The 20,667-nt window shown below is 36.3% G+C and overlaps 1 protein-coding gene across 3 annotated transcripts in view; it reads left to right on the top strand.

Moving 5' to 3' along the window:
- The window catches only part of KPNA3 (karyopherin subunit alpha 3), a 91,347-nt gene extending 72,470 nt beyond the window's left edge, over positions 1-18,877 (top strand). For all 3 annotated transcript variants that reach the window (XM_043891884.1, XM_043891886.1, XM_043891885.1), the window contains exons 11-17: positions 8,544-8,675; positions 9,602-9,730; positions 13,039-13,143; positions 13,242-13,313; positions 13,473-13,635; positions 15,519-15,613; positions 16,307-18,877. In XM_043891884.1, the coding sequence (XP_043747819.1) occupies positions 8,544-8,675; positions 9,602-9,730; positions 13,039-13,143; positions 13,242-13,313; positions 13,473-13,635; positions 15,519-15,613; positions 16,307-16,405 (795 nt within the window). In that variant the 3' untranslated portion in view covers positions 16,406-18,877. The remainder of the gene's footprint in view (positions 1-8,543; positions 8,676-9,601; positions 9,731-13,038; positions 13,144-13,241; positions 13,314-13,472; positions 13,636-15,518; positions 15,614-16,306) is intronic.
- Positions 18,878-20,667: the final 1,790 nt, after the last annotated feature.

Here is a 20,667-nt window from a genome sequence, read left to right as displayed (position 1 = left end):
TATGTGGCTGTCAGAATTATGTGTGATTTATCATTGAGATGAAGAAAATACATCTTTGTTAACATTTCTCAAGAAGCAATATATAGTTCCCATGTAAGTATTGAACCACACATTTCCCTAGTTAATTTTAGGACTTTCTTAGGAAGGAATCTTTAAGGGTAACTGAAGTAACTTTTTATTTGTGAAGTGTTAGCATGAACTGTCATAACAGTTAAGTGAATCCTGTTTAGTTATATACTGTCCTATTTTCAAAATGGATATAAAAGTGACTTAGCAATAGACATAAGATAATAAATACCTTAGAAGAAAGGAGGAGGAGGTAAAATTGTTTTTAAAACTGTATTTGTTGTTACTGAATGCTAAACTTAGTCCTAAGCTTTCTGAAAGCCAAAATTAAAAGGGAAATAAGCAAGATATCTGATATTTCTACCAAGACTTCTCCCCTAGGACATTAGGGAATTGATTGTAGGGGAATAAAAGCTTCCACCACCTATTGGTCTTGTTTATTTGAAAGCTAGAGGTATTAAAGTAATGAAGTACTATAGTTTTAAGTATATTTATCAAGTTTAAAAAAACAGATTGTCCCACTTAGAATTGTGCAAAGAATTGTAGGCACAAAAATGAAGAAGACATGGAGACTCTGCCCTCTAAGATGTCAGCATTAGTAGCAGGTAAAAAGAGTGAACGAAATGAGCTTTTGTCAGTTGCTTGCTGTACTAAATCTGTTTCTGTAATCTCCTTTGATCTTACCAGCACCCTTATGAGATAAATTTTGTTCTCTTATTTTATAAGTAAGGAAATTGAAACTCAGTAAATAACTAAGTAAAAAATAACTAAGTAAAAAACTCAATAACCTAACTAAGGGTCATACGATGAATAAAAGCTGTGGCTGAGAATTAAAGCCAAGTCAAGGCCTATGCCGTTTTGTACCATGATCACATAAGGATACAGTATGTGTGCAGACTAACAAGAAAAGAAAACAGAAATCACCAAAATGCTAGAATTATCAAAGCATGTGTTCTCTCTAGCAACCAGAAAGCTTCACTGAGAAAGTAACATTTGAAATAAGCATTATAAGGAGAGGGATGGTGGTGGAAGTATTGTTAGAGGTGAAAAAAGATGATTATGTTAACAGCATTTATTACGGGTTTTAAGTGTGCCAGGCACTGTTTTTTAGCACTTTTTCAATTGTTAACTCATTTATTCTTTAGAAAAATCATATGTGATTGGTTATTAAAATTGTCTTCATGTTACAAATATGGTAAAAAAAAAAAAGACAGCTAACTAATTTGTCTATAGTCATACAACTAGGATGAGAAGGATTTTGTCAAGTTGAAAAAGTTGTTTCAGGTACCAGAGGAACTAAATTAAGGATTCAAGAGAATACACGAGGATGTGGAGAATCCAGGTGATTAATAAGCTGAAACATTTGCTGGGGAGTTAAATTACACAGTTTTTTATCCTGTGTCAAGGAGTTTGGGCTTCTCTTGTAATCAGTGCAGTCACTAAGATTTTCAAATAGAGGAGTGCTATGTTCATGTCCGTTATAGTCAGACAATTTGAAAGAGGTAAGGAGGATCTGGAATAGGGCAAATTTGAACATAACCTGTCCGATTTTGCTATCATAGTAGGTTTGAGGAAGCTGATGAAGGTATGAACCCAAAGTGGTAATGGGTAGGAAAGATAAAGTGAGTAGAACTTGAAGAGGAAAGAATCAAAGAGGAGAAGTGAAAAAGTAAAAGAATAATATTAAAAGACTTCATTTATGAGACAGTCATTTGTGAGACTGCTGGAGAAGCTGTGTTGGGGTGTAGCGAGAACTAGGTGGCTTATGGACATTAATATGCTTATATGACATTAGAAGAACTACATACTGACTCTGAGAACTAAAGAAATCGGGACTGATTCAGGTCAGTCTGTGTTCATTTTCTTTCTAGTTATTGTTCTTAAAGTCAACGTGCAGTTGCAGTGATTCTGTAGCATTTGGTTTTCCTGTCCTTTTTGAAGTTACTCATCCATGGTTTGATATGCCCAGACAATTTTGACTGTTACCTAACATTTGATACAAATCTACCTTGCTTTGCTGCTGGTACAAATGAAATCAGTCAGTTGTGGCAGATTGGTTATATGCTGAGACTTGATGGGTAGTGACACCTGATGATATGTCAGGGGTCCCTGGGACCAACTTCAAGTTCAGTGATTTTCTAGAAGGAATCATTGAAAAGCTTTTACACTCATGCTTATAATTTATAGCAAAAGAACACAGATTTGTTTAGGGAAAATGTCTTTTCCCTTCTGTTTAGGGAAAAAACCCAGCTCTTCCTGTGGGTCTCTCCTATGTGTCTCCTTTACTGCACACACAGAACACTTCACTTCTCATACTTCTGGTCGCCAGATGTGTTGCAGTAGGGATTTGGGGGGAGGTTCCCCACAACACCAAGTGAGTATCTGCAATCCACTGGATATCCTACCATTTAATTCAGTTCCAACACTAACCAGAGATAGTGTCAGATCTCACAGGTCAAGGACTCAGTCCCACGTGTTGGCCACCTCTTCCCCTAACCCACAGGAATACTTCAGTTGCCAGTCACAAAGTCAGACCGGCACTTCTGACCAACCAGCTTTAAACTGGAGGTTTAATGCAGAGAACCAAGACCCCCTCCTTGGGTTCTATTAATTTGCTAGAGCAGTTCAAAGAACTTAGGCAAACAGTTAATATTTACTAGTTTATTAAAGGATGAAGCTCTATACAGTCATCAAAGACTGTGGCTTAGATCATTAGCTCCTTATTGCAAATTTCAGACTTAATTTGAAGAAAGTAGGCAAAACCACTATACCATTCAGGTATGGCCTAAATCAGACCCCTTATGATTATACAGTGGAAGTGACAAATAGATTTAAGGGATTAGATCTGATAAGAGTGCCTGAAGAACTGTGGCCAGAGGTTCATAACATTGTACAGGAGATGGTGATCAAAACCATTCTGAAGGAAAAGAAATGCAACAAAGCAAAATGATCATCTGAGGAGGCCTTACAAATAGCTGAGAAAGAAGAGAAGCAAAAGGCAAAGGAGAAGGGGCAAGATATACCCAGCTGGATGCAGAGTTCCAAAGACTATCAAGGAGAGATAAGAAAGCTTTCTTAAGTGAACAAAGCAAAGAAATAGAGGAAAACAATAGAATGGGAAAGACTAGAGATCTCTTCAAGAAAATTGGAGATACCAAGGGAACCTTTTGTGCGAAGATGGGAATGATAAAGGACAGAAACAGCAAGGACCTAATAGAAACAGAAGAGATTAAAAAGAGGTGGCAAGAACACACAGAACTGTACAAAAAAGGTCTTTAAAAATAATTAAAATACCTCAGGATTGCTGAGGACTTCATTGGCACATGATTAATCTGATTATTAGCTGGAAGGAAAAGAGTATAGTCATTGACTGTTAGTGACTGTAAAAGCCAGGCATTTAACCATAGAAATCTAGAAAACTGGGGTGGTGGGGTGGTGAAGAATATTAGATGGAGGAGTTGTAGAATAGCAGAAGCAGTTCAGATGGGAAAAGGCAATGAAAGGTACAATTATAAATATTAAAGCAACTGTTAGCCTGATTGTAGGTGAGGAAAGCAAACTGCTGAAAACAGAAGAAACTTGAATAGTCTGATAATCTTGTACTGTGAATTCAAATTTTTAAAGCATTTTAAAAATGAGATTTTTCATTGAAGGTCCAATATATTATCAAAAAGAAAAATTAAAGGGGAACTAGAAGAGTCTGCGGTTTCAGGGGACCTGAGATCTAGCTGTAGCTTACTTTCTCCCACTAGCCTTTGAATGTTGTCATGAGATCCCACCAAAAACCATGAATTGATTTCAGCTTAGAAACCTTAAATATTTCATTTTTCTAGGCTACTGTGTATTAGGGGAAAAATGATTTTCTGCTAATAGAAGGGGGCTATAATGGAGGGGGCAAAGTTAAATTTCATGTAGCAACCTCCTAAAACATCACAGGCCAAGGGAACCAGTATTGTTATGCACATTATTCCATTTTGTGGCTAAGGTTTATTCAAACATCCTACTTGGGGTGGGCAATTAGTCAGTTTTTTGAATTTTGCAAATATGAATAATGTAGCAGAGATTAATCTTGTGTATTTTCATATTGCCGGAGGTGTATTTCAGGGTATATTCCTAGAAGCAGGATAGCTAGATCAGAGAGTGAATGCACTGTAATTTTTGTTACGCACTACCAAACACCCTGCATAAGGGCAGTGCCATCTGCATTCTCAGCAGAAATACATAAAAGTGACTTTCTCCTTAGCCTTGCCCATAGAATGTACTGTCACATTTAAAGTTTTTGTCGATCTATGAGAAACTGTATTTCATTTTTAGTATGTGTTTCACTTTTTGTAAGTGAAGTTGAACTTGATTTTGTTGAAGAGCCATTTTTGCATCTTTTCAAATAGCCTGTTCATCTTTTATTGCTCATTTTTTATCAAACTTTTGGTCTCTTTTTCTTAGCTTATAAGAGCTCTTTATGTTTTAAGGACATTAGCTCTTTACTTTTGATATATATTTCAAGTATTTTCCTAATTTGTCCTTTGTCTTTGATATATTTTGCCATGCAGGTTTTTTCTTTTTATGTAGTCAAATTTATTAGCCATTCCTTTTGTTGATTTAGATTTTTATTCCTCGGTTACAGATGTTTTCTCATGTTAAGGAAATGTCCATAAAATCCCATTTTGAGTGTTGACCTCAGAATGAGTGTTGGAATTTTTCAGTGTCTATGCAGATGACTATATGATTTTTCTCTTTAAATCTATTAATATGACATAGGTAGATGTTCCTAAAATTGAATCACCTTTGCATTCCTTGAGTAATTCCACTTGGTTATCATATATTATTTTCTTAAGGTAGTGTGGGCTCCTGTTCACTAATATTTTATTCAGAATTTTTATATCACTATTTACCTAAATGATATTGGTCCACAGCTGCTTTAATGGTGTCTTCATTAGGTATTAATATTATATTTTTACTGCGTTTTAAAAATAGCACTCTTCATTTATTTTCTGTGCTCGGCCTGGGGTCTGTCTGTCTGATCTTTGCAGATTTGGTGGCTTTTCCCGTTGAAGCCTTTTGGGTCTGTATACTTTGTGGGATTAGTTCCTTGATAATTTTCTCTGGCTATTGAAATTGGCTTAAGTTCTCTGTCTCTGCTGTGGTCAGTTTTTTGTAAGCTGTTGTCTTAGGAAATTACTCATTTCTTCTCAGTTTTCAACTCTGCTTGCATGTAAGTATGCAGAATAATTGTAAGATTTTTTTGAGGGGTTTAATTTACTGTTTGAAGGGTTATTTTCTTCATCATTTCTTATTTTGTACGTTTGTACTCCTCCACCACTTTCTCTAATTAAGTTAACAAGGACTTTTAAAAGTTTTTTCAAAGAATCAGGATTCCAGTTTTTTAATTAGATCTGTGGTTTTTCCTGTTCTTTACTTCATTTCTTTCTACTTTTGTATTTGTTGTTTCTTTTTGCTTTATTTTGGTTTACTCTGTTCTTTTTCTAGCTTTTTTATTAGGAATCTTTTTTCATTCTTTTTAAGTTCTATTGTATACATTTTTAAGGCTGTGAACTTGCCTTTGAACACTGCTTTACATAAATCCCATAGCTTCTGATATTTGGTATTTTCATTATAATAGTCTAGAAATTTTTTTGTATTTTTTAATCCAAGAGTAAGACTCTTAAATTTCCATACAGTATTTTGTATTTATTAATATCTAATTTTATTGCCTTGTAATAATTTTATAGTATTTCTGCTTTATGTAATTGATGTTTACTTTGGACCTAATTTTTTTGTGCCCCGTCTGCATGTTATAGTATCTATTATCAAGGTTTGAATTTCAGTATATATTTATAAAATCTGTATCCTTATTTTTTTGTCTACTTGACCTCATACTGACAATAGTGTGTGAAAAGTCTTTCATCAGTATATTTTTATTATTTTCTTACATCTTTTTAGTTTCTCCTTTATACTGGTATTTATAGGGTTATTTGGTAAATAGATGTCCTTAACAGTTATATCTTCATTGTAAATTGTGGGGTTTTTAGCTTTGTAAAGTAGCCTTTATTCTTTGTAATGATTTGTAGAATGAGTCACACTGGTCAGCTCATAGGCTTGTAGTCTCAGCTTCCTTCTGACTTACCTGATGTGCCTCTACTTGTCACTTTATTTTTAGCCTTTCTGAGTGACTTAGGCGTGTCTCTTGTATACAGTATAGAATTGGGTTTTGTTTTAAGATCCAGTTTGAAAATCTTTTTCTTGTTACAGGTGAATTAAGCCTGTTCATGATTGGTTTCAACTCTGTCCTGTTACTTTCAGTTATAATTTCTGTGTTTTATTTTCTACCTAGTGTTCTTCTCTCTTTTAAAAATTTCTTTTGGTATTTAGGGATGTTTGTTTTTCTTGTAATATTACCTTTATACTTAAACCTTTTATAATGCCTTTTTTTTTTTCAAACTGTCTGGTTTGACAGGTTTCAGTGGTATTTTTTGACTCCTGTCTTTACCCATAGAATAAGTGACTGTCTTATTCTATTTCCACTTTTCTCTCACTTATTCTCCCATCTTTGAATCTAGGTTTGTGTCTTTTGCCCAGTTTGGGAAGTTTTCTGTCATTATTTCTTCAGTTACTTTTTCAGCTTCACCTCTTTCTGAAACTCTACTGGCATAAATGTTATGTCTTTTGTTAATCATTCTACAAGTTCCTAAAGTTCTCTTCATTCTTTGTCATCTTGCCCTCCCCCCATGGATGATTTATATTGATCTGTCTTTGAGTTAGTTGGTTTTTTTTCCTGTTTCTCTCCTACTTCCAATGAGTTAAATTTTGATTATTGAGTCTGTTAATTTAAAATCCATTTGGTTCTTCCTTATATCTCCTTTTTATTTGCTGAGATTTTCTATATTTTGTTTCAGGTGTGTTCACAATTGCTTGGTGAAGAATTTTTATGACAGTTACTTTGAAACTCTTGTCAGATAGCTACAACATGTGTGTCATCTCAGTATTGGCATCTGTTGACCACCCTTTCCCCTTTCAGTTTAGATGATCCTGGTTCTTGATATGATGAGTTATTTTCTGTAGCCCACATTTTGGGTGGTGTTATGAGACTCTGATTTCTATTTAAATCTTGCTACCTATTAATGCCAGACTGAGGAACAGACAAGCTCTGCCCCACCCAGCATCTGTTCACACCCTCCCGTAAGGAGGCCTTCCTTGTGGGGGTAGGATGGTAGATGGATGCAACTCCTGGGCATACCTTCTGTCCTCTCATTTTTGGAAGTTGCAATATTTCTATTTTTCTGGAACACATATCATTTTAAAAGTATTCTTCCACTCTTACCCTCCCATTTGTGTTAATCTTTCATCTACATTGAAATATTTCTTCACTTTTCTCTTAGTTGAAAGAAGGTCATCCTCTGGTAAGGGTGTCAGCAGATTTTTCTGTAAAGAACTGATAGTAAATAATGTAGGCTTTTTTGAGCGACATGGTCTCTGTCCCACTAATGTGGAGTAGCTTTACTAGGATATGTGACTGTAAGCTCTTCACTCACCTTTCCTCTTCTCTGAAGTCTCACATAAGCTTAAGGCAGGAGGTCCAGACAAAGGATAGAATTCAGTTTTTTCTCTTCTTATAGGTAATTTGAAATTTGTAGCATTCTCAGACTCCTAGTAATGTTGAAGGTGTGGGCCATGTGTGATTTTACATGCCCTTATTAATAGTTATTAATAACTTTTTTTGAAGGATACTTGGAGAGATTTGAATTGAGATGGCAGCATTTATTTTAGAGCAACAAATGTCTTATAATAAGAAGCATCTCTGGATTTCACATGAGATCAGACCTGTGCTTACATTCCTCTGTCAAGACACCGAGGAAAACTACTTATAAGCTCTCTGACTTTGAATGAGTCAACACACCTGAACCTGGTTTTTGTTTCGTATCATTTGCAAAGTTAGATGGGTGTAGTGTGTGCTCTTCTGCTGGAGCATTTCTCAAGACATTTGCGAATAATTAACTTTATTTTCCTAAAGTTAAAATGCCAAGTCATTTGTCTTTTTCATAGTCTGAAAAATTACATTGTTAAACATGTTTGAAAACTACTAACATGGATAAATGATCTTTGGGGGCTCTTCTAGACTTGAAGCAGCATGGCATACTGGCTTCATTCTGTATATAAAGTATTTCCTTATGATTATCAGGTATTCAGTTTGTAGGAGCAGGAAGAATTCCTTTTCTGCCTATTTTTAAATTTATCTACTTAATATATAGATGTGGAAGTTGGGATAGAAGTTGACCCAGATTTCTGTGTCTCATTTTTGTGAAGAGTGACCTGAGGTAGACATTGAGAGAGTTTTACCTTGTATCAGCTTAGCAGATATTTTTGCTACCTAGCTAAAACAAAATTTAATTACTTTTTATGTCACCATCTCCTAAGTGTGTTATGTATCTTAAGCATTTAAACAAATACATTAAGTGGCCATTCTTTTTTATTTCCTGCAGATTCTCGTGGACACTGTTTGGGCACTGTCGTACCTGACAGACGGAGGTAATGAGCAGATACAGATGGTTATTGATTCAGGGGTTGTGCCGTTTCTTGTGCCCCTTCTGAGCCACCAGGAAGTAAAAGTTCAAGTAAGTATTGAGCATTTTTCTTACTTGTATTACATTTGTACTTGCTATAACCAGTTAACTTACACAACCAGGCTTCAGTTCTGTCTGTATGCACATTTCTTCAGTATTTCTTCTGCTATTTTACTGAATCTAATTTTGTTGATTTCTAAATCTTTTATCTAATCCAGATTCTTTGCTGAGTTTCAGACTCATATATAGCCAATTGTCTTTGAGTCCTCAGACATAACTGCCAAGAACCTCCTTTAATAATATTCTATTATTATTTCAAGTAGGCAAAAATGAACATACTGTCTTCTCCCACAAACCGACTCCTCTTCATATATCCCCTATTAATGGACAGCATAGTCCAAGCTAGGCACCTTGGTATTCCTCCTCTTATCTCCTCACCATTTCAAAATCCTGTCAGTCCTTACTGTATAGCTTTCACATCTGTCTTTCTCCTTGTATCGAGAGCCACTCATTTAGTTCAAGGTTTCTTTTCTTTTCTCTGGATAACTGCATTTCTTTCTCTTTCTCTCTCTCTCTCATTTCTCATCACATCACTGATAGATCTGTTCATCCCACTTCTGCCAAAATGACTTTAGATAGAAATCTGTACCCATTCTAGGCCTTTATTAAAATCTTTCTGTGGTGCCAGTTTACTAATAGATAAAAATATCTATGAAAAAAACAGACCTTTATGTTTTTTTATTTTAATCTTTTCTCCAACAGTTTTTCATATAATTTTTCCTGTATAATTCCAGTTTTCACAAGACTGTTGTTTAAAATTCAGAATTGCTTCTCAGTTCTATAAAATGCTTTGTATAAGAATGCAGTAGGTTTTAATCATTCACCACTTGCATTTTTATATTTTCTCAGGGTTATAAAAAACATAAAATCAGTTTCATCATAAACAAATTTATAGAACGTATTTTATCCCCACCCAGACAGCAGCACTCAGAGCAGTTGGCAACATAGTGACAGGTACAGACGAACAGACCCAGGTTGTTCTCAACTGCGATGTCCTGTCACACTTCCCAAACCTCCTGTCACACCCAAAAGAGAAGATAAATAAGGTAAGGCTTATAACAGCCCCATCAATGCATTTCTTTCTCTTTGTGTATCTCATTTTTAACTCCCTTCTTGTTTCGATTGCTTTTCACTTGTGATTCTCTTCAGACCACTCTGGTTAGCTTCAGATCACCTCTGCAGTTATTTTCTTTCAGTTCTTAATTGCCTGCTGTAAGTGCTGCCATGATCATCACAGAATAAAATTATTTTCATTTTAACCAGTGTTTTTATTTAAATATATTGAGCAGTAGCAGTGATCAACAAATTAGTAGTCACTAGGTTGGAGAAGGAAATGGCAACCCACTCCAGTACTCTTGCCTAGAAACTTCCATGGATGGAGGAGCCTGATGGGCTACAGTCCATGGGGTTGCAAAGAGTCGGACACGACTGAGCGACTTTACTTTCACTTTCAGGTGGAAAGAACATATGAAATTTTCCTTTGGGTGGCTATTATCTCTTTTTTTTTTGGCTGGTGTTTTTTATAAACAAATAGATCATAATTTAATCTCCCTACAAAATTAGATTGAATGTAAAAAACTACAGTTCCTAAATTAAAGGATCATTAAAATTGTTTTCTGTTTGGTTTTTGTTTTTTTAAGATTTTAAGCTTATGGTATAAACTTACTGTTAAACATGTGCTGAAGTACTTTAGTCTTGTCTAGTTTATTTCACATTGCATGTTTTCAACATTCATCCATGTTGGAGCTTATATCAAAATTTCATTCCTTTTTATTGCTGAATAGATACTGCATTGTACCTATATACTGTATTTTGTTTATACATTCATTTGTGGATGTACACTTTTGGATTGTTTCTACCTTTTGGCTCTTGTGAATAATAATACTGCTGTGAACCTTGGTTTTTGAGTCCTTGCTTTCAGTTCCTTTGGGGGTATATCTTTATGAGTAGAATTGTCCAGTCATATGGTAATTTCATGTTTAGCTTGTTGAAGAATCGTCAAGCTTCTTTCCATAGCAGTTGCACCATTTTACATTCCTATAAGCAGTGTTATGAAGGTTCTAGTCTTCTTTTATGTATATATAATTTATTTATTTATTTGACTATGACAGATCTTAGTTGCAGCAGGTGGGATCTTCAGTCTTCATTAGAGCATGCAGGATTGTTCGTTGTGGCATGTGAAATCTAGTTCCCTGACCAGGGATCAAATCCAGGCCCCCTGCATTGGGAGGGCAAGGAGTCTTAGCCCCTCGACCACGAGGAAAGTCCCTCCAATTCCTTTTTTTAATTTTTACTGTAGCCATCCTAGTACTGTGAAGGTAGTGTCTGCTTGTTTTGATTTGCATGTAGTGTAATACAATTTTATCTGCCTGAAATGCCACCATCCCTCAGACTAACAGAACTGCTTATTTCTTCTCTGTCATAACTATATTTATATAGTTCCTTGACTAAAATTTGATAGTTGGATTTTTACAGAAAAGTATGTTATCAGAAATCACATTTTGTAGGTGCCTTTGTTCCAATGAGCTTCCCTGGTGGCTAAGGTGATAAAGAGTCTGCCTGCGATACAGAAGACCCGGGTTTGATCCCTGGGTCGGGAAGATCCCCTGAAGAAAATGGCTACCCACTCCAGGATTCTTGCCTGGAGAATCCCATGGACAGAGGAGCCTGGTGGGCTACAGTCCACGGGATCTCAGAGTGGGACACAACTGAGCAACTAACACTTTCACTTTCAATTTGTTCCAATGAAGGGAAAGAAGCCAGAGTCTTTCAGACTCTAGGCAAATATACGTGATTTTTACAGCCGAATGTATTAGTATTCTGTAATTGGAAGCAAGGCTGAGAAGTGAGGAAACTGGACAGGAGTAGGTAGAGAAGTCCTGGCCTGCGATCTGGTATACTCTGAGTGAAGGTATCATAGGGGAAAGGAAAAGGGTTTCTATAGATAGATATCTCCTCAGCTTCAGCAAGAAGGTAGTTGTTGCAGAAGTTTTCACCTTGAGTGTTTGTGTTATTTGCATATTGGTTATATCATAGTTCTTTGGAGGTGTAAGTTACCAACTCGGTTTTTTTCCCCGTCAACCTTTTAGTTTGAAAATTTTCAAATGTACAAGAAATTTGCAAAAATAGTGTAGTGAAACATCCTTGTACTCTAAAACACCAGTTAACCAGTTATTAATATCCCACCAAAATTGGATGGCAAAAAGTTGTACAATCTTTTATTTTTTTAATTTATTTATTTAGGCCATGTGACAGGGCTTGTGGGATCTGAGTTCCCTGACCAGGGATTGAACCAGGCTGTGGTGAGGAAAGTGCTGAATTGTAATCACTCGGCGGATGGGGGCTCTCCTATAATCTTTCAGTTGTAGAGGAGGAAGAAGATAGTACTTTATAATAGTAAACTTAGAAACCTGTTTGTTCATGACATAAATCCTCTAAGGTTACAATAAAATTTTCTCATATAGATCATTCTTAGACTAGTTAGAGACTTAAGTTCTAATGTATTTTGCAAGTAAGTATTTTTACAATAAAGCAATTCATCTTTCTTAGTAGTAGTTTTAACAAAGTATTAGGAAATTCTATCTTCTATTTATTTCTGTCATTTGTCTTTTAGAGCAGGGGTCCCCAACCTCTGGGCCAAGGACTAGTACCAGTCCCTGGCCTGTTTGGAATTGGGGGTGCGCAGCAGGAGGTGAGCAGTGGGCAAGCGAGCAAAGCTTCATCTGTATTTACAGCTGCTCCCCATTGCTTTCCTTACCATCTGAGCTCCACCTCCTATCAGAACAGTAGCAGCATTAGATTCTTGGAGCTTGTACCCAACTGTGAACTGTGCATGCGAGAGATCTAGATATGAGCTCCTTGTGAGAATTTATTGCCTGTTGATCTGAGGTGGTGGTGCTCAATAAATATAATGCCCTTGCATCATCCCAGTTGCCACCCCTGTCTGTGGGAAAGTTGTCTTCTACAAAACTGGTCCCTGGTGCCAAGAAAGTTGGGACCACTATTGAGAGGGACTCATGCAACAAAAATGTAAGGTCCTTGCATAGAGGTTTTTTGGTCTGTTTTGTTCACTGCCATGTCACCAGTGTCTAAAATAGTGCTTAGGGTGTAGTCCTAAGCATCTGTATTATTGAAGGTTATGCTAGGTTAATGGGCCAAGATATTATGCTTCAAAGTTTCCTAATACATTTAAAATGGAATATACTGTATTGCCTAATCACTTTTAGATGCATTTGCCTTATTGCAACTGAGATGATTTTGTTATTGTATATGTAAACCACATTAAAGAAGAGCATAAGCACATTAAAGATACAATTTTTCAAATAAAGGTGCCCTGTATTTTATTTAATTATAGGAAGCAGTGTGGTTTCTTTCCAACATTACAGCAGGCAACCAGCAACAAGTTCAAGCTGTAATAGATGCTGGATTAATTCCTATGATTATCCATCAGCTTGCCAAGGTCAGTCATTGTTATGAGTTCATCATGTCTGTTAATATGTTATAACCAAGACTTTTTGAGCAAAAAATTCATTTCAGCATTTCTTTTTTAATCTTCAGGGGGACTTTGGAACACAAAAAGAAGCTGCTTGGGCTATTAGCAACTTGACGATAAGTGGCAGAAAAGATCAAGTGAGTCTGGAAAAAAAAATGTTATGATTGTTAATACTGGGAAGTACACTACTCTCTGGTGTTTAGGAGTTTTTGATTGTTTACAAGCCCTGTACTGTATTCCTTTGGAGGAAGAGGTAATTATATAAATAAGAGTATCTCTTCTCTTTTATTGTCTAGGTTGAATACCTTGTACAGCAGAATGTAATACCACCATTCTGTAATTTATTGTCAGTAAAAGACTCTCAAGTTGTTCAGGTGGTTCTAGATGGTCTGAAAAACATTCTGATAATGGCTGGTGATGAAGCGAGCACAATAGCTGAAATAATAGAAGAATGTGGAGGTAAGCGGGTTGGTAAAAGAAAAATAGTTGAGCTGTGGGACTCTGAAACATTAGTTCCTTTAAAGACAGTTAATTTGAAAGAAAAGTGCTAGGATACATTGCTATTAATGTCATCTGAGGATATTGCTATTTTTTATTTGCTATGTTAGTAATCCAGGAAGATTTTCCAGAAAACAGCTGATTGTGAAAATCACTCCATAACCTTCTTAGAGTTTTACAATGCTTTTTAGGAAACACAGTTACTCTTCTTGAAGTCATGTTGCATAAGATTAAGTGAAAACAAATGTGATAGCATTCAGACAGAAAGTGTTTTCTTAATAACAAGAAGAAAATATCCTAGAGATGTTAAGGAGTCTTGTCCGTGGTCAGAGAAGTAGTTTGTGGTAGAAGCATAATTAAAAGTCAGATCTTCATACTGTACTACTATTAATTCACTATTCATTTTGTTTTTAAGATGTTTTATTAATGCATATATGTGGAATTTAGAAAGCTGGTAACCACGATGCTATATGCAAGGCAGCAAAAGAGACACAGATGTAAAGAACAGACTTGGACTATGTGAGAGAAGGCGAGGGTGGGGTGATTTGAGAGAATAGCATTAAAACATGTATATTACCATATGTGAAAGAGATGACCAGTGCAAGTTCGATGCATGAAACAAGGCACTCAAAGCCAGTGCCCTGGGAGAACCCAGAGGGATGGAGTGGGGAGAGGTGGGAGGTGGGGGTTCAGCATGGGGGGGACACATGTACCCATGGCTGATTCATGTCAGTGTATGGCAAAAACCACCACCGTATTGTAAAGTAATTATCCTCCAGTTAAATAATTTTTAAAAAATTAAATAGGAATAAATAAAATCAGTGGAACTAATTTTTTGTTTAAAAAGATGTTTTACTTTTTAAATAATTTGAAACGAGCATTGTAGTCTGATTCAAAACAATTTAACCCAGAAAGTTTGAGCTATAGAATTGTTACTCCAGCTTTTTATCAGTATAGTTGCTTCTGTCTGTGAGATAAATACTTATAATTAAGATACATATTTACTTAGCATTTTATGATTTTATAAAGCACTCTACATCCATTATCTTTGATACCCATTTTCCCATTTTTCTGGTTTGGATGTTACTATAGAAAAAACTTAAATTTTTTTATATAGTAACTTAAATTTGTTACTATATAAAAAATTTTAAAAAGCAGTTATTTTATACTTCAGAATAACTTAGCTAAAAAGACATTCAAGGAAGAATATTTAGTATCAAGGATTTAATGGAGGTGCATCTGATATATGGAGTAAATATTTTGGGAATATAAATAAAGGCATTCTACAGTTAACTATTCTGAAAAAGTATTTCCCAGATTGATGTGGCTATAAAGGAGATAAGCACCGTATTTCTTTTGTCCTTTTTTTTTTTTTTTAAGAAATCACTTCTGAATTTAAAGTTTTATCTTCTATTTATGTCAATCTTTGAGTAACATTTGGAAAACAAAAGATTAAAAAATTATTGTATGCAACAGTATGATTATACTAAAGGAATCTTAGGCTGGGGAGATCTTGGTTCTAGTCCTGTCATTCACTTGCCATATAACCTGAAACAAACCCCTTTATATCTGTGCCACACTCCCTCATCTGTCAAATGGAGTGTTTAGGTGATTTTTAAACTGCCTGCCTCAGGGAACAGGGTACCTCAAGGACTTCTAAAGAGGAAGAAATTAGTGAGATGCTGGTTCTCTAGCCAGAACAGCTGAGGGTTTTATCTGTTTTTTAGATGAACTCATCTTTGGAGGGTGGTAGGGAGGGTGTTTTTAGTTCTTTAGGATGTTTCATGATTAAATGAGCACAGTTTCTTCATTAGTATGTACTTAATTATTTTAATTATTATCAGGTTTGGAGAAAATTGAAGTTTTACAGCAACATGAAAATGAAGACATATATAAATTAGCATTTGAAATCATAGATCAGTATTTCTCTGGTGATGATGTAAGTATATATTATAGTGTGTCTGCGTGTACATTAAAATCTATACATAGAGTAAGTTTACTAAGAATTAATTTTTCATGACTAAATTTATACTGTATTTCTGTCACCTTTGCTTTTGTAATTTGTTAAATGGGAAGAAATAGTAATTATAGAAATGATGTGTGTTCAAATAGGTAAAATATATCTACAGATACAGGAACTTAAGAATGGGGCAGTTTGTAAATGTTCAGCTTTAAATTGCTGACTCTTTCTTTATTTCTGTCTGTGCTGGGTCTTGGTTGCGGAGCCAGCTACGCCCCAGCGGTGTACACGGGCTTTCATCACGGTGGCCTCTCGTTGCAGAGCGCAGGGCTGGAGGGCACACGGGCTGCGGCAGTTGTGGCTCCTGGTCTCCACAGCACAGGCTCGGTAGTTGAGGCACACGACTTGGTTACTACACAGAGGGGATCTTCCCACATCAGGGATAGAACCCATGTCCCCTGCATCGGCGGGCAGTTGGTGTCTTTACCTTTGAGCCAACAGGGAGGCCCTAAGTTGTTAAATTTCTTAATAGCATTGTTGATTTACTTAAAATATTTTTAGGTAATAAAAATATACACACAGAATTCTTTCCTAAGAAGTAAATCAACTCTGCTTACATTGTAATGTATAGTATCTTAATATAATGAAAATTCTTTTTCTTGCTTTTTGTAGATTGATGAAGATCCTAGCCTCATTCCCGAAGCAACACAAGGAGGTACTTACAACTTTGACCCAACGGCCAACCTTCAAACAAAAGAATTCAATTTTTAAAGTCAGTTGAGTGCAGCATCTATCCCACATTGAATACGAAGCACCACCAGATGGCTACCAAAATGACAAGAGCAACAGCAACTACCGAAGGCTCCAAGACATACATGCCTCTTTGTTTTGATGCTTCTGAAGCAAGCCATGTCTCAGTCACTTTGCAGTTGCCAAAAGTCACTATCCACATGGACTGTAAATGCATATGCATGATTTCCTAAACTGTTTTAGAATTCTCCTTAACAATCTCGACTACCCTACTTTCCCCCGTTCCCTGGTGCCACACGCTGACATCTGCAGTCTCCAGTTTAGAATATTCTGTAGTGGTGGCATGTCAGCTGCCCACTTGATACTCCTTTGGAAAATGGTGCGCTGTGGATCAAGACACTTTGGTATGACACATACATGCGTTGGAAGACTTTAAAGAGGTGCAGTCTGATCTGAGCCTCCATCATTGTCCTCCACAAACATATTTTCATACTCTTTATGTGGAAGAATAGATTTTAAAAGTACAAGCCAAATGATTTTCATTGGTGGAACTGACACAAACAAAAAGTAACTTAAAAAAAAAGAAACTTGGTTATTGATTAAACAGATAAGTTTTAAAAAACTGTGCTTCATCTACCAGTAATTGATGTGTTTATTATCTGCCTCAGAAGCCAGGGTTGGAGGAAGGACTTTAGCTATGGATGGTAACGCTTTCGCCATTATACCTAATTTTTGAGAACAGCAAGCCCTCTTTGACCACTCACTTCAGCCTGTGTGTTCCTGCTGTTTTGAAGTAAATCAAATGCTGTGCATGGTATTTTACCTGAGCTGCAACCTGTTACGGACTTGAACTTCTGTTTAAGTTGAAAGCAAGAATCCCTGACAATAAAGAAAAATAAACAAATAAATAAAACCAAAAAAACCACAAAGGTCTAAAGTACCCATTGGTGATGTTAAAAAAAGAAAACCTTGCTTTCAGCTTTCAGGAGTTAATATTTTTCATTTTAAACTGATAATTGGATATGGTTGATTTATATTGGGTTTAAACTGTGGCGCTTTCATGTTTACTGTAATTTAGTCTTAAAATATTTTTACTTAGTAACCAGTGCTTTTGATAATGTGGTTGGCAACAAACCAGCAACTATCTAGAAGTGTCATAAAACTTCATTATTTGAGTATTGGGAAGTTCATTCAGATCCTACTCTAAAAGCATATTCACATATAAAAAGATTCAGACAAGGATCTGCCTAGAGGAATAATCTGCAGTTATTTAACATAAATCTGATTTGCAGTGATCTTCAAGTAATTCTGAAAAATCTGGTATTACTGTGTAAAGTCATTGCTTTTGGTAAATTGTCCGACCCAGTTACTAATGAAAGAATATGGATTTGAAGTTTTTTAAACTGAACAGTTTGTGCTGTCACAGGAATGGTTTTGTTGCTATTGTTTACTGGGTATAATTTCCCAACGCGTTGATGTGAAGGGATAGGAAATCGAAACTAATTTAGTTATCCGATGGGAGGGGGGTGTATTTACTGTGATGAAGATGAGACACATGCCATCAGAGCTTTGTGAATCAGCGGGGGTGTTTTCACTGATAAACAACACATAGCAGGTGTGCATTCATTACAAATATATGTATCTGCCAAGGTGGAGCCACTTTAAAGAGTGAGTTTTGTCTTGTATCTAAAGTGGATACAAGCGTATGTTTAAAATGCAAGATTTTTACTTGCTAGAGAATCTGTTTTAATATAGTGGTTTGGCCTCTGATTATTTATAGGTTTTATAAATTTTAGAATCAATTTCTCTTTAAGGTGGCTCAGACTTTTCAACTCTTGTGCACATAAAATTGAGTTGAAGTTCATTGTGCCTTTTTTTCTTTATCCAAATTTTGAGTTAAAGCTTCATATGGTAACTGCATCCTGTTCAGACACCATGGTCTAAATTTTGTGTGGTGTTCACTAAAAGTAGGAGTAATAAAGTCAAAGCTAATTAAGGTCACAAACTTCGGTGAAACCCTTAAAGTCCAAATCTTCTTGATATTGTGAATTATACCCCTTCCAGTTTACTTCCTTCTGGACTCCCCATAGTTACTGACAGTTACCTTTTAAATTTTGCACACATCGAGACTGAACTGGGCCTCTACTGTGCCGACTCCTATTTCCTCTTGTGTTTTAAGTGCAAACTAACATAAGTGAACATTAGCATCAAGTAGTGCAGACGTCCGTGTGCATTGGCTTGATCCAGTTTGTTGTGACCTATTGGTTTGGAATTGGAATTGCATCATTTCGTAGACAAAGGAAACTAAGTATATTGCTGCACTTTTACGTTTTCAAAACAGTGTTGAAAATTTGCATTGTTTTTATTTTTTTTAAACTCAGTTAAAAAAGACTAAAACGTTCTTTCAAAAGAGGCATCTAAATGTGTTCCTAATTTTGTATATGGGCTTAGGTTTTGTAACCAATAAAAAAGCTGCTATCAAATATGATAAAACATCGAAGAACTTATTTTTGAAAGTATCTGAATTTCCTAGTTTTGTTTTTTATGTGGTTAAATTTAAATTTGGAATTATTTTCCAAATATTAGCCCCAGTGGAGGTGAATCATGAATTACTCTTTCACTGTATTTTAATCTCTCCTTTCCACTAGAGCAAACTAGGATGACCAATAACAATGTTAGATTTAAGAATATCGTGTAACATAAAAGTACCAAAATCTATACTGATTTCCTAAGCTGCCGCAGACAGTGACAGAAACAATAGAAACTTCTTGTTGCACAGGCTTGAGGCTAGAAGTTAGAAGTCAGGGTGATGGCTGGGGCTTGCTCTCTCGAGGGAAGGATCTTCATCTCTTCCTGCTTCTGGTGGTCCTCAGCTGGTAGCTGCATCTCTAGTCTCTGCCTTCATCAGCACAGGCTGTTCTCTGTGTGTCTCTGGTTTCAATACCGTAACTCATAGAAAGCCATTTCAGATGATAGTGTAATTGTGACTTTCATGAAACAAAAGCTGAAACTTTACTTAAGGCTTGTCTAATCCTTGAAAACCAGAACTTTGCAAGATAGTAATTGAAGTAAACCTAACAGTTTTAACCTGTTAGTTAGAGGTTGTGGCTCTAAATGAAATCTTGGATTATTTAAAAGAACAAAGGATCAGCCAGACTTTACTTTTGTATAATGACACTTCTGATTATTTTTGAACAAACTCAATGTATGAGAAAATAAATTACACTACTCCTATTTAATCTTGCCATCATGTACTTCACAAGGGTTGTCCTTTTGAGAAGATAAACTATTGCTGGTAAAAATTTATGGATGTCAATTGTCTAACAGTGATGGTTATGAATTTTCTTAACCCTAGTTGAACTGGGGGTTTAAATCTATTTGGAGAAAGGGAGTATAATTTCTGTACATTAAGCTGTAAGTTTTATGGCATATATAGGCCAAGGAGTGCTGTCTTTAACATACCACTCATTTGTCCAAAGTGTAAAAGGAGCTCTTCACATAAATGATGTACTTTGTTAAATAAATGAAAAACACTGGTAGAATGATTCTCAAAAGCACAGCATAGAGATGAGGCTCTATCTATACATACTTGTATACGGCTGACCCTGGAACAACGTGGATTTGAACTGTGTGGGTCCACATATATGTGTGTTTTTTCCATAGTAAATACTATAGTACTGCACGATCTGCTGTTGGGGATGTGAAACTACTTACACAAAGGAACTGCTGTATGGAGAAACTCTATATGGAGGGCTGACTATGACTGTAGTGTGCTAGGCTCTTCTGTCCTCGACTATCTCCCAGAGTTTGCTCAGATTCCTGTTTACTGAGTTGGTGATACTAGCCAACCATCTCATCCTCCGTTGTCCCTTTCTCTTCCTGCCCTCAGATTTCCCAGCGTCAGCACTGTGCTGTGCTTAGCCGCTTCTGTCGTGTCCAACTCTTTGCGACCCCATGGACTGTAGCCCGCCAGGCTGCTCTGTCCATTGGGTTTCTCCAGGCAAGAATACTGGAATGGGTTGCCATGCCCTCCTCCAGGAGATCTTCCCAGCCCACGTCTCCCGCATTGCAGTCAGATTCTTTACCCTCTGAGCCACCAGGGAAGCCCAAGAATACTGGAGTGGGTCGCCTATCCCTTCTCCAGGGGATCTTCCCGACCCAGGAATCCAGCCAGGTCTCCTGCATTGCAGGCGAATTCTTTACCATCTGAGCCATCAGGGAAGCTTCCCTGGTGGCCCAGGTGGTAAAGAATCCCTCTGTTACTCCCCAATAAACTCAATTTT

Source organism: Cervus elaphus, chromosome 30 (assembly GCF_910594005.1).
Source record: "Cervus elaphus chromosome 30, mCerEla1.1, whole genome shotgun sequence".
Taxonomy (NCBI): Eukaryota; Metazoa; Chordata; class Mammalia; order Artiodactyla; family Cervidae; genus Cervus; species Cervus elaphus.
The sequence above is the reverse complement of the archived record's forward strand: the minus strand, read 5'-3'. Positions and strand labels throughout refer to the sequence as shown.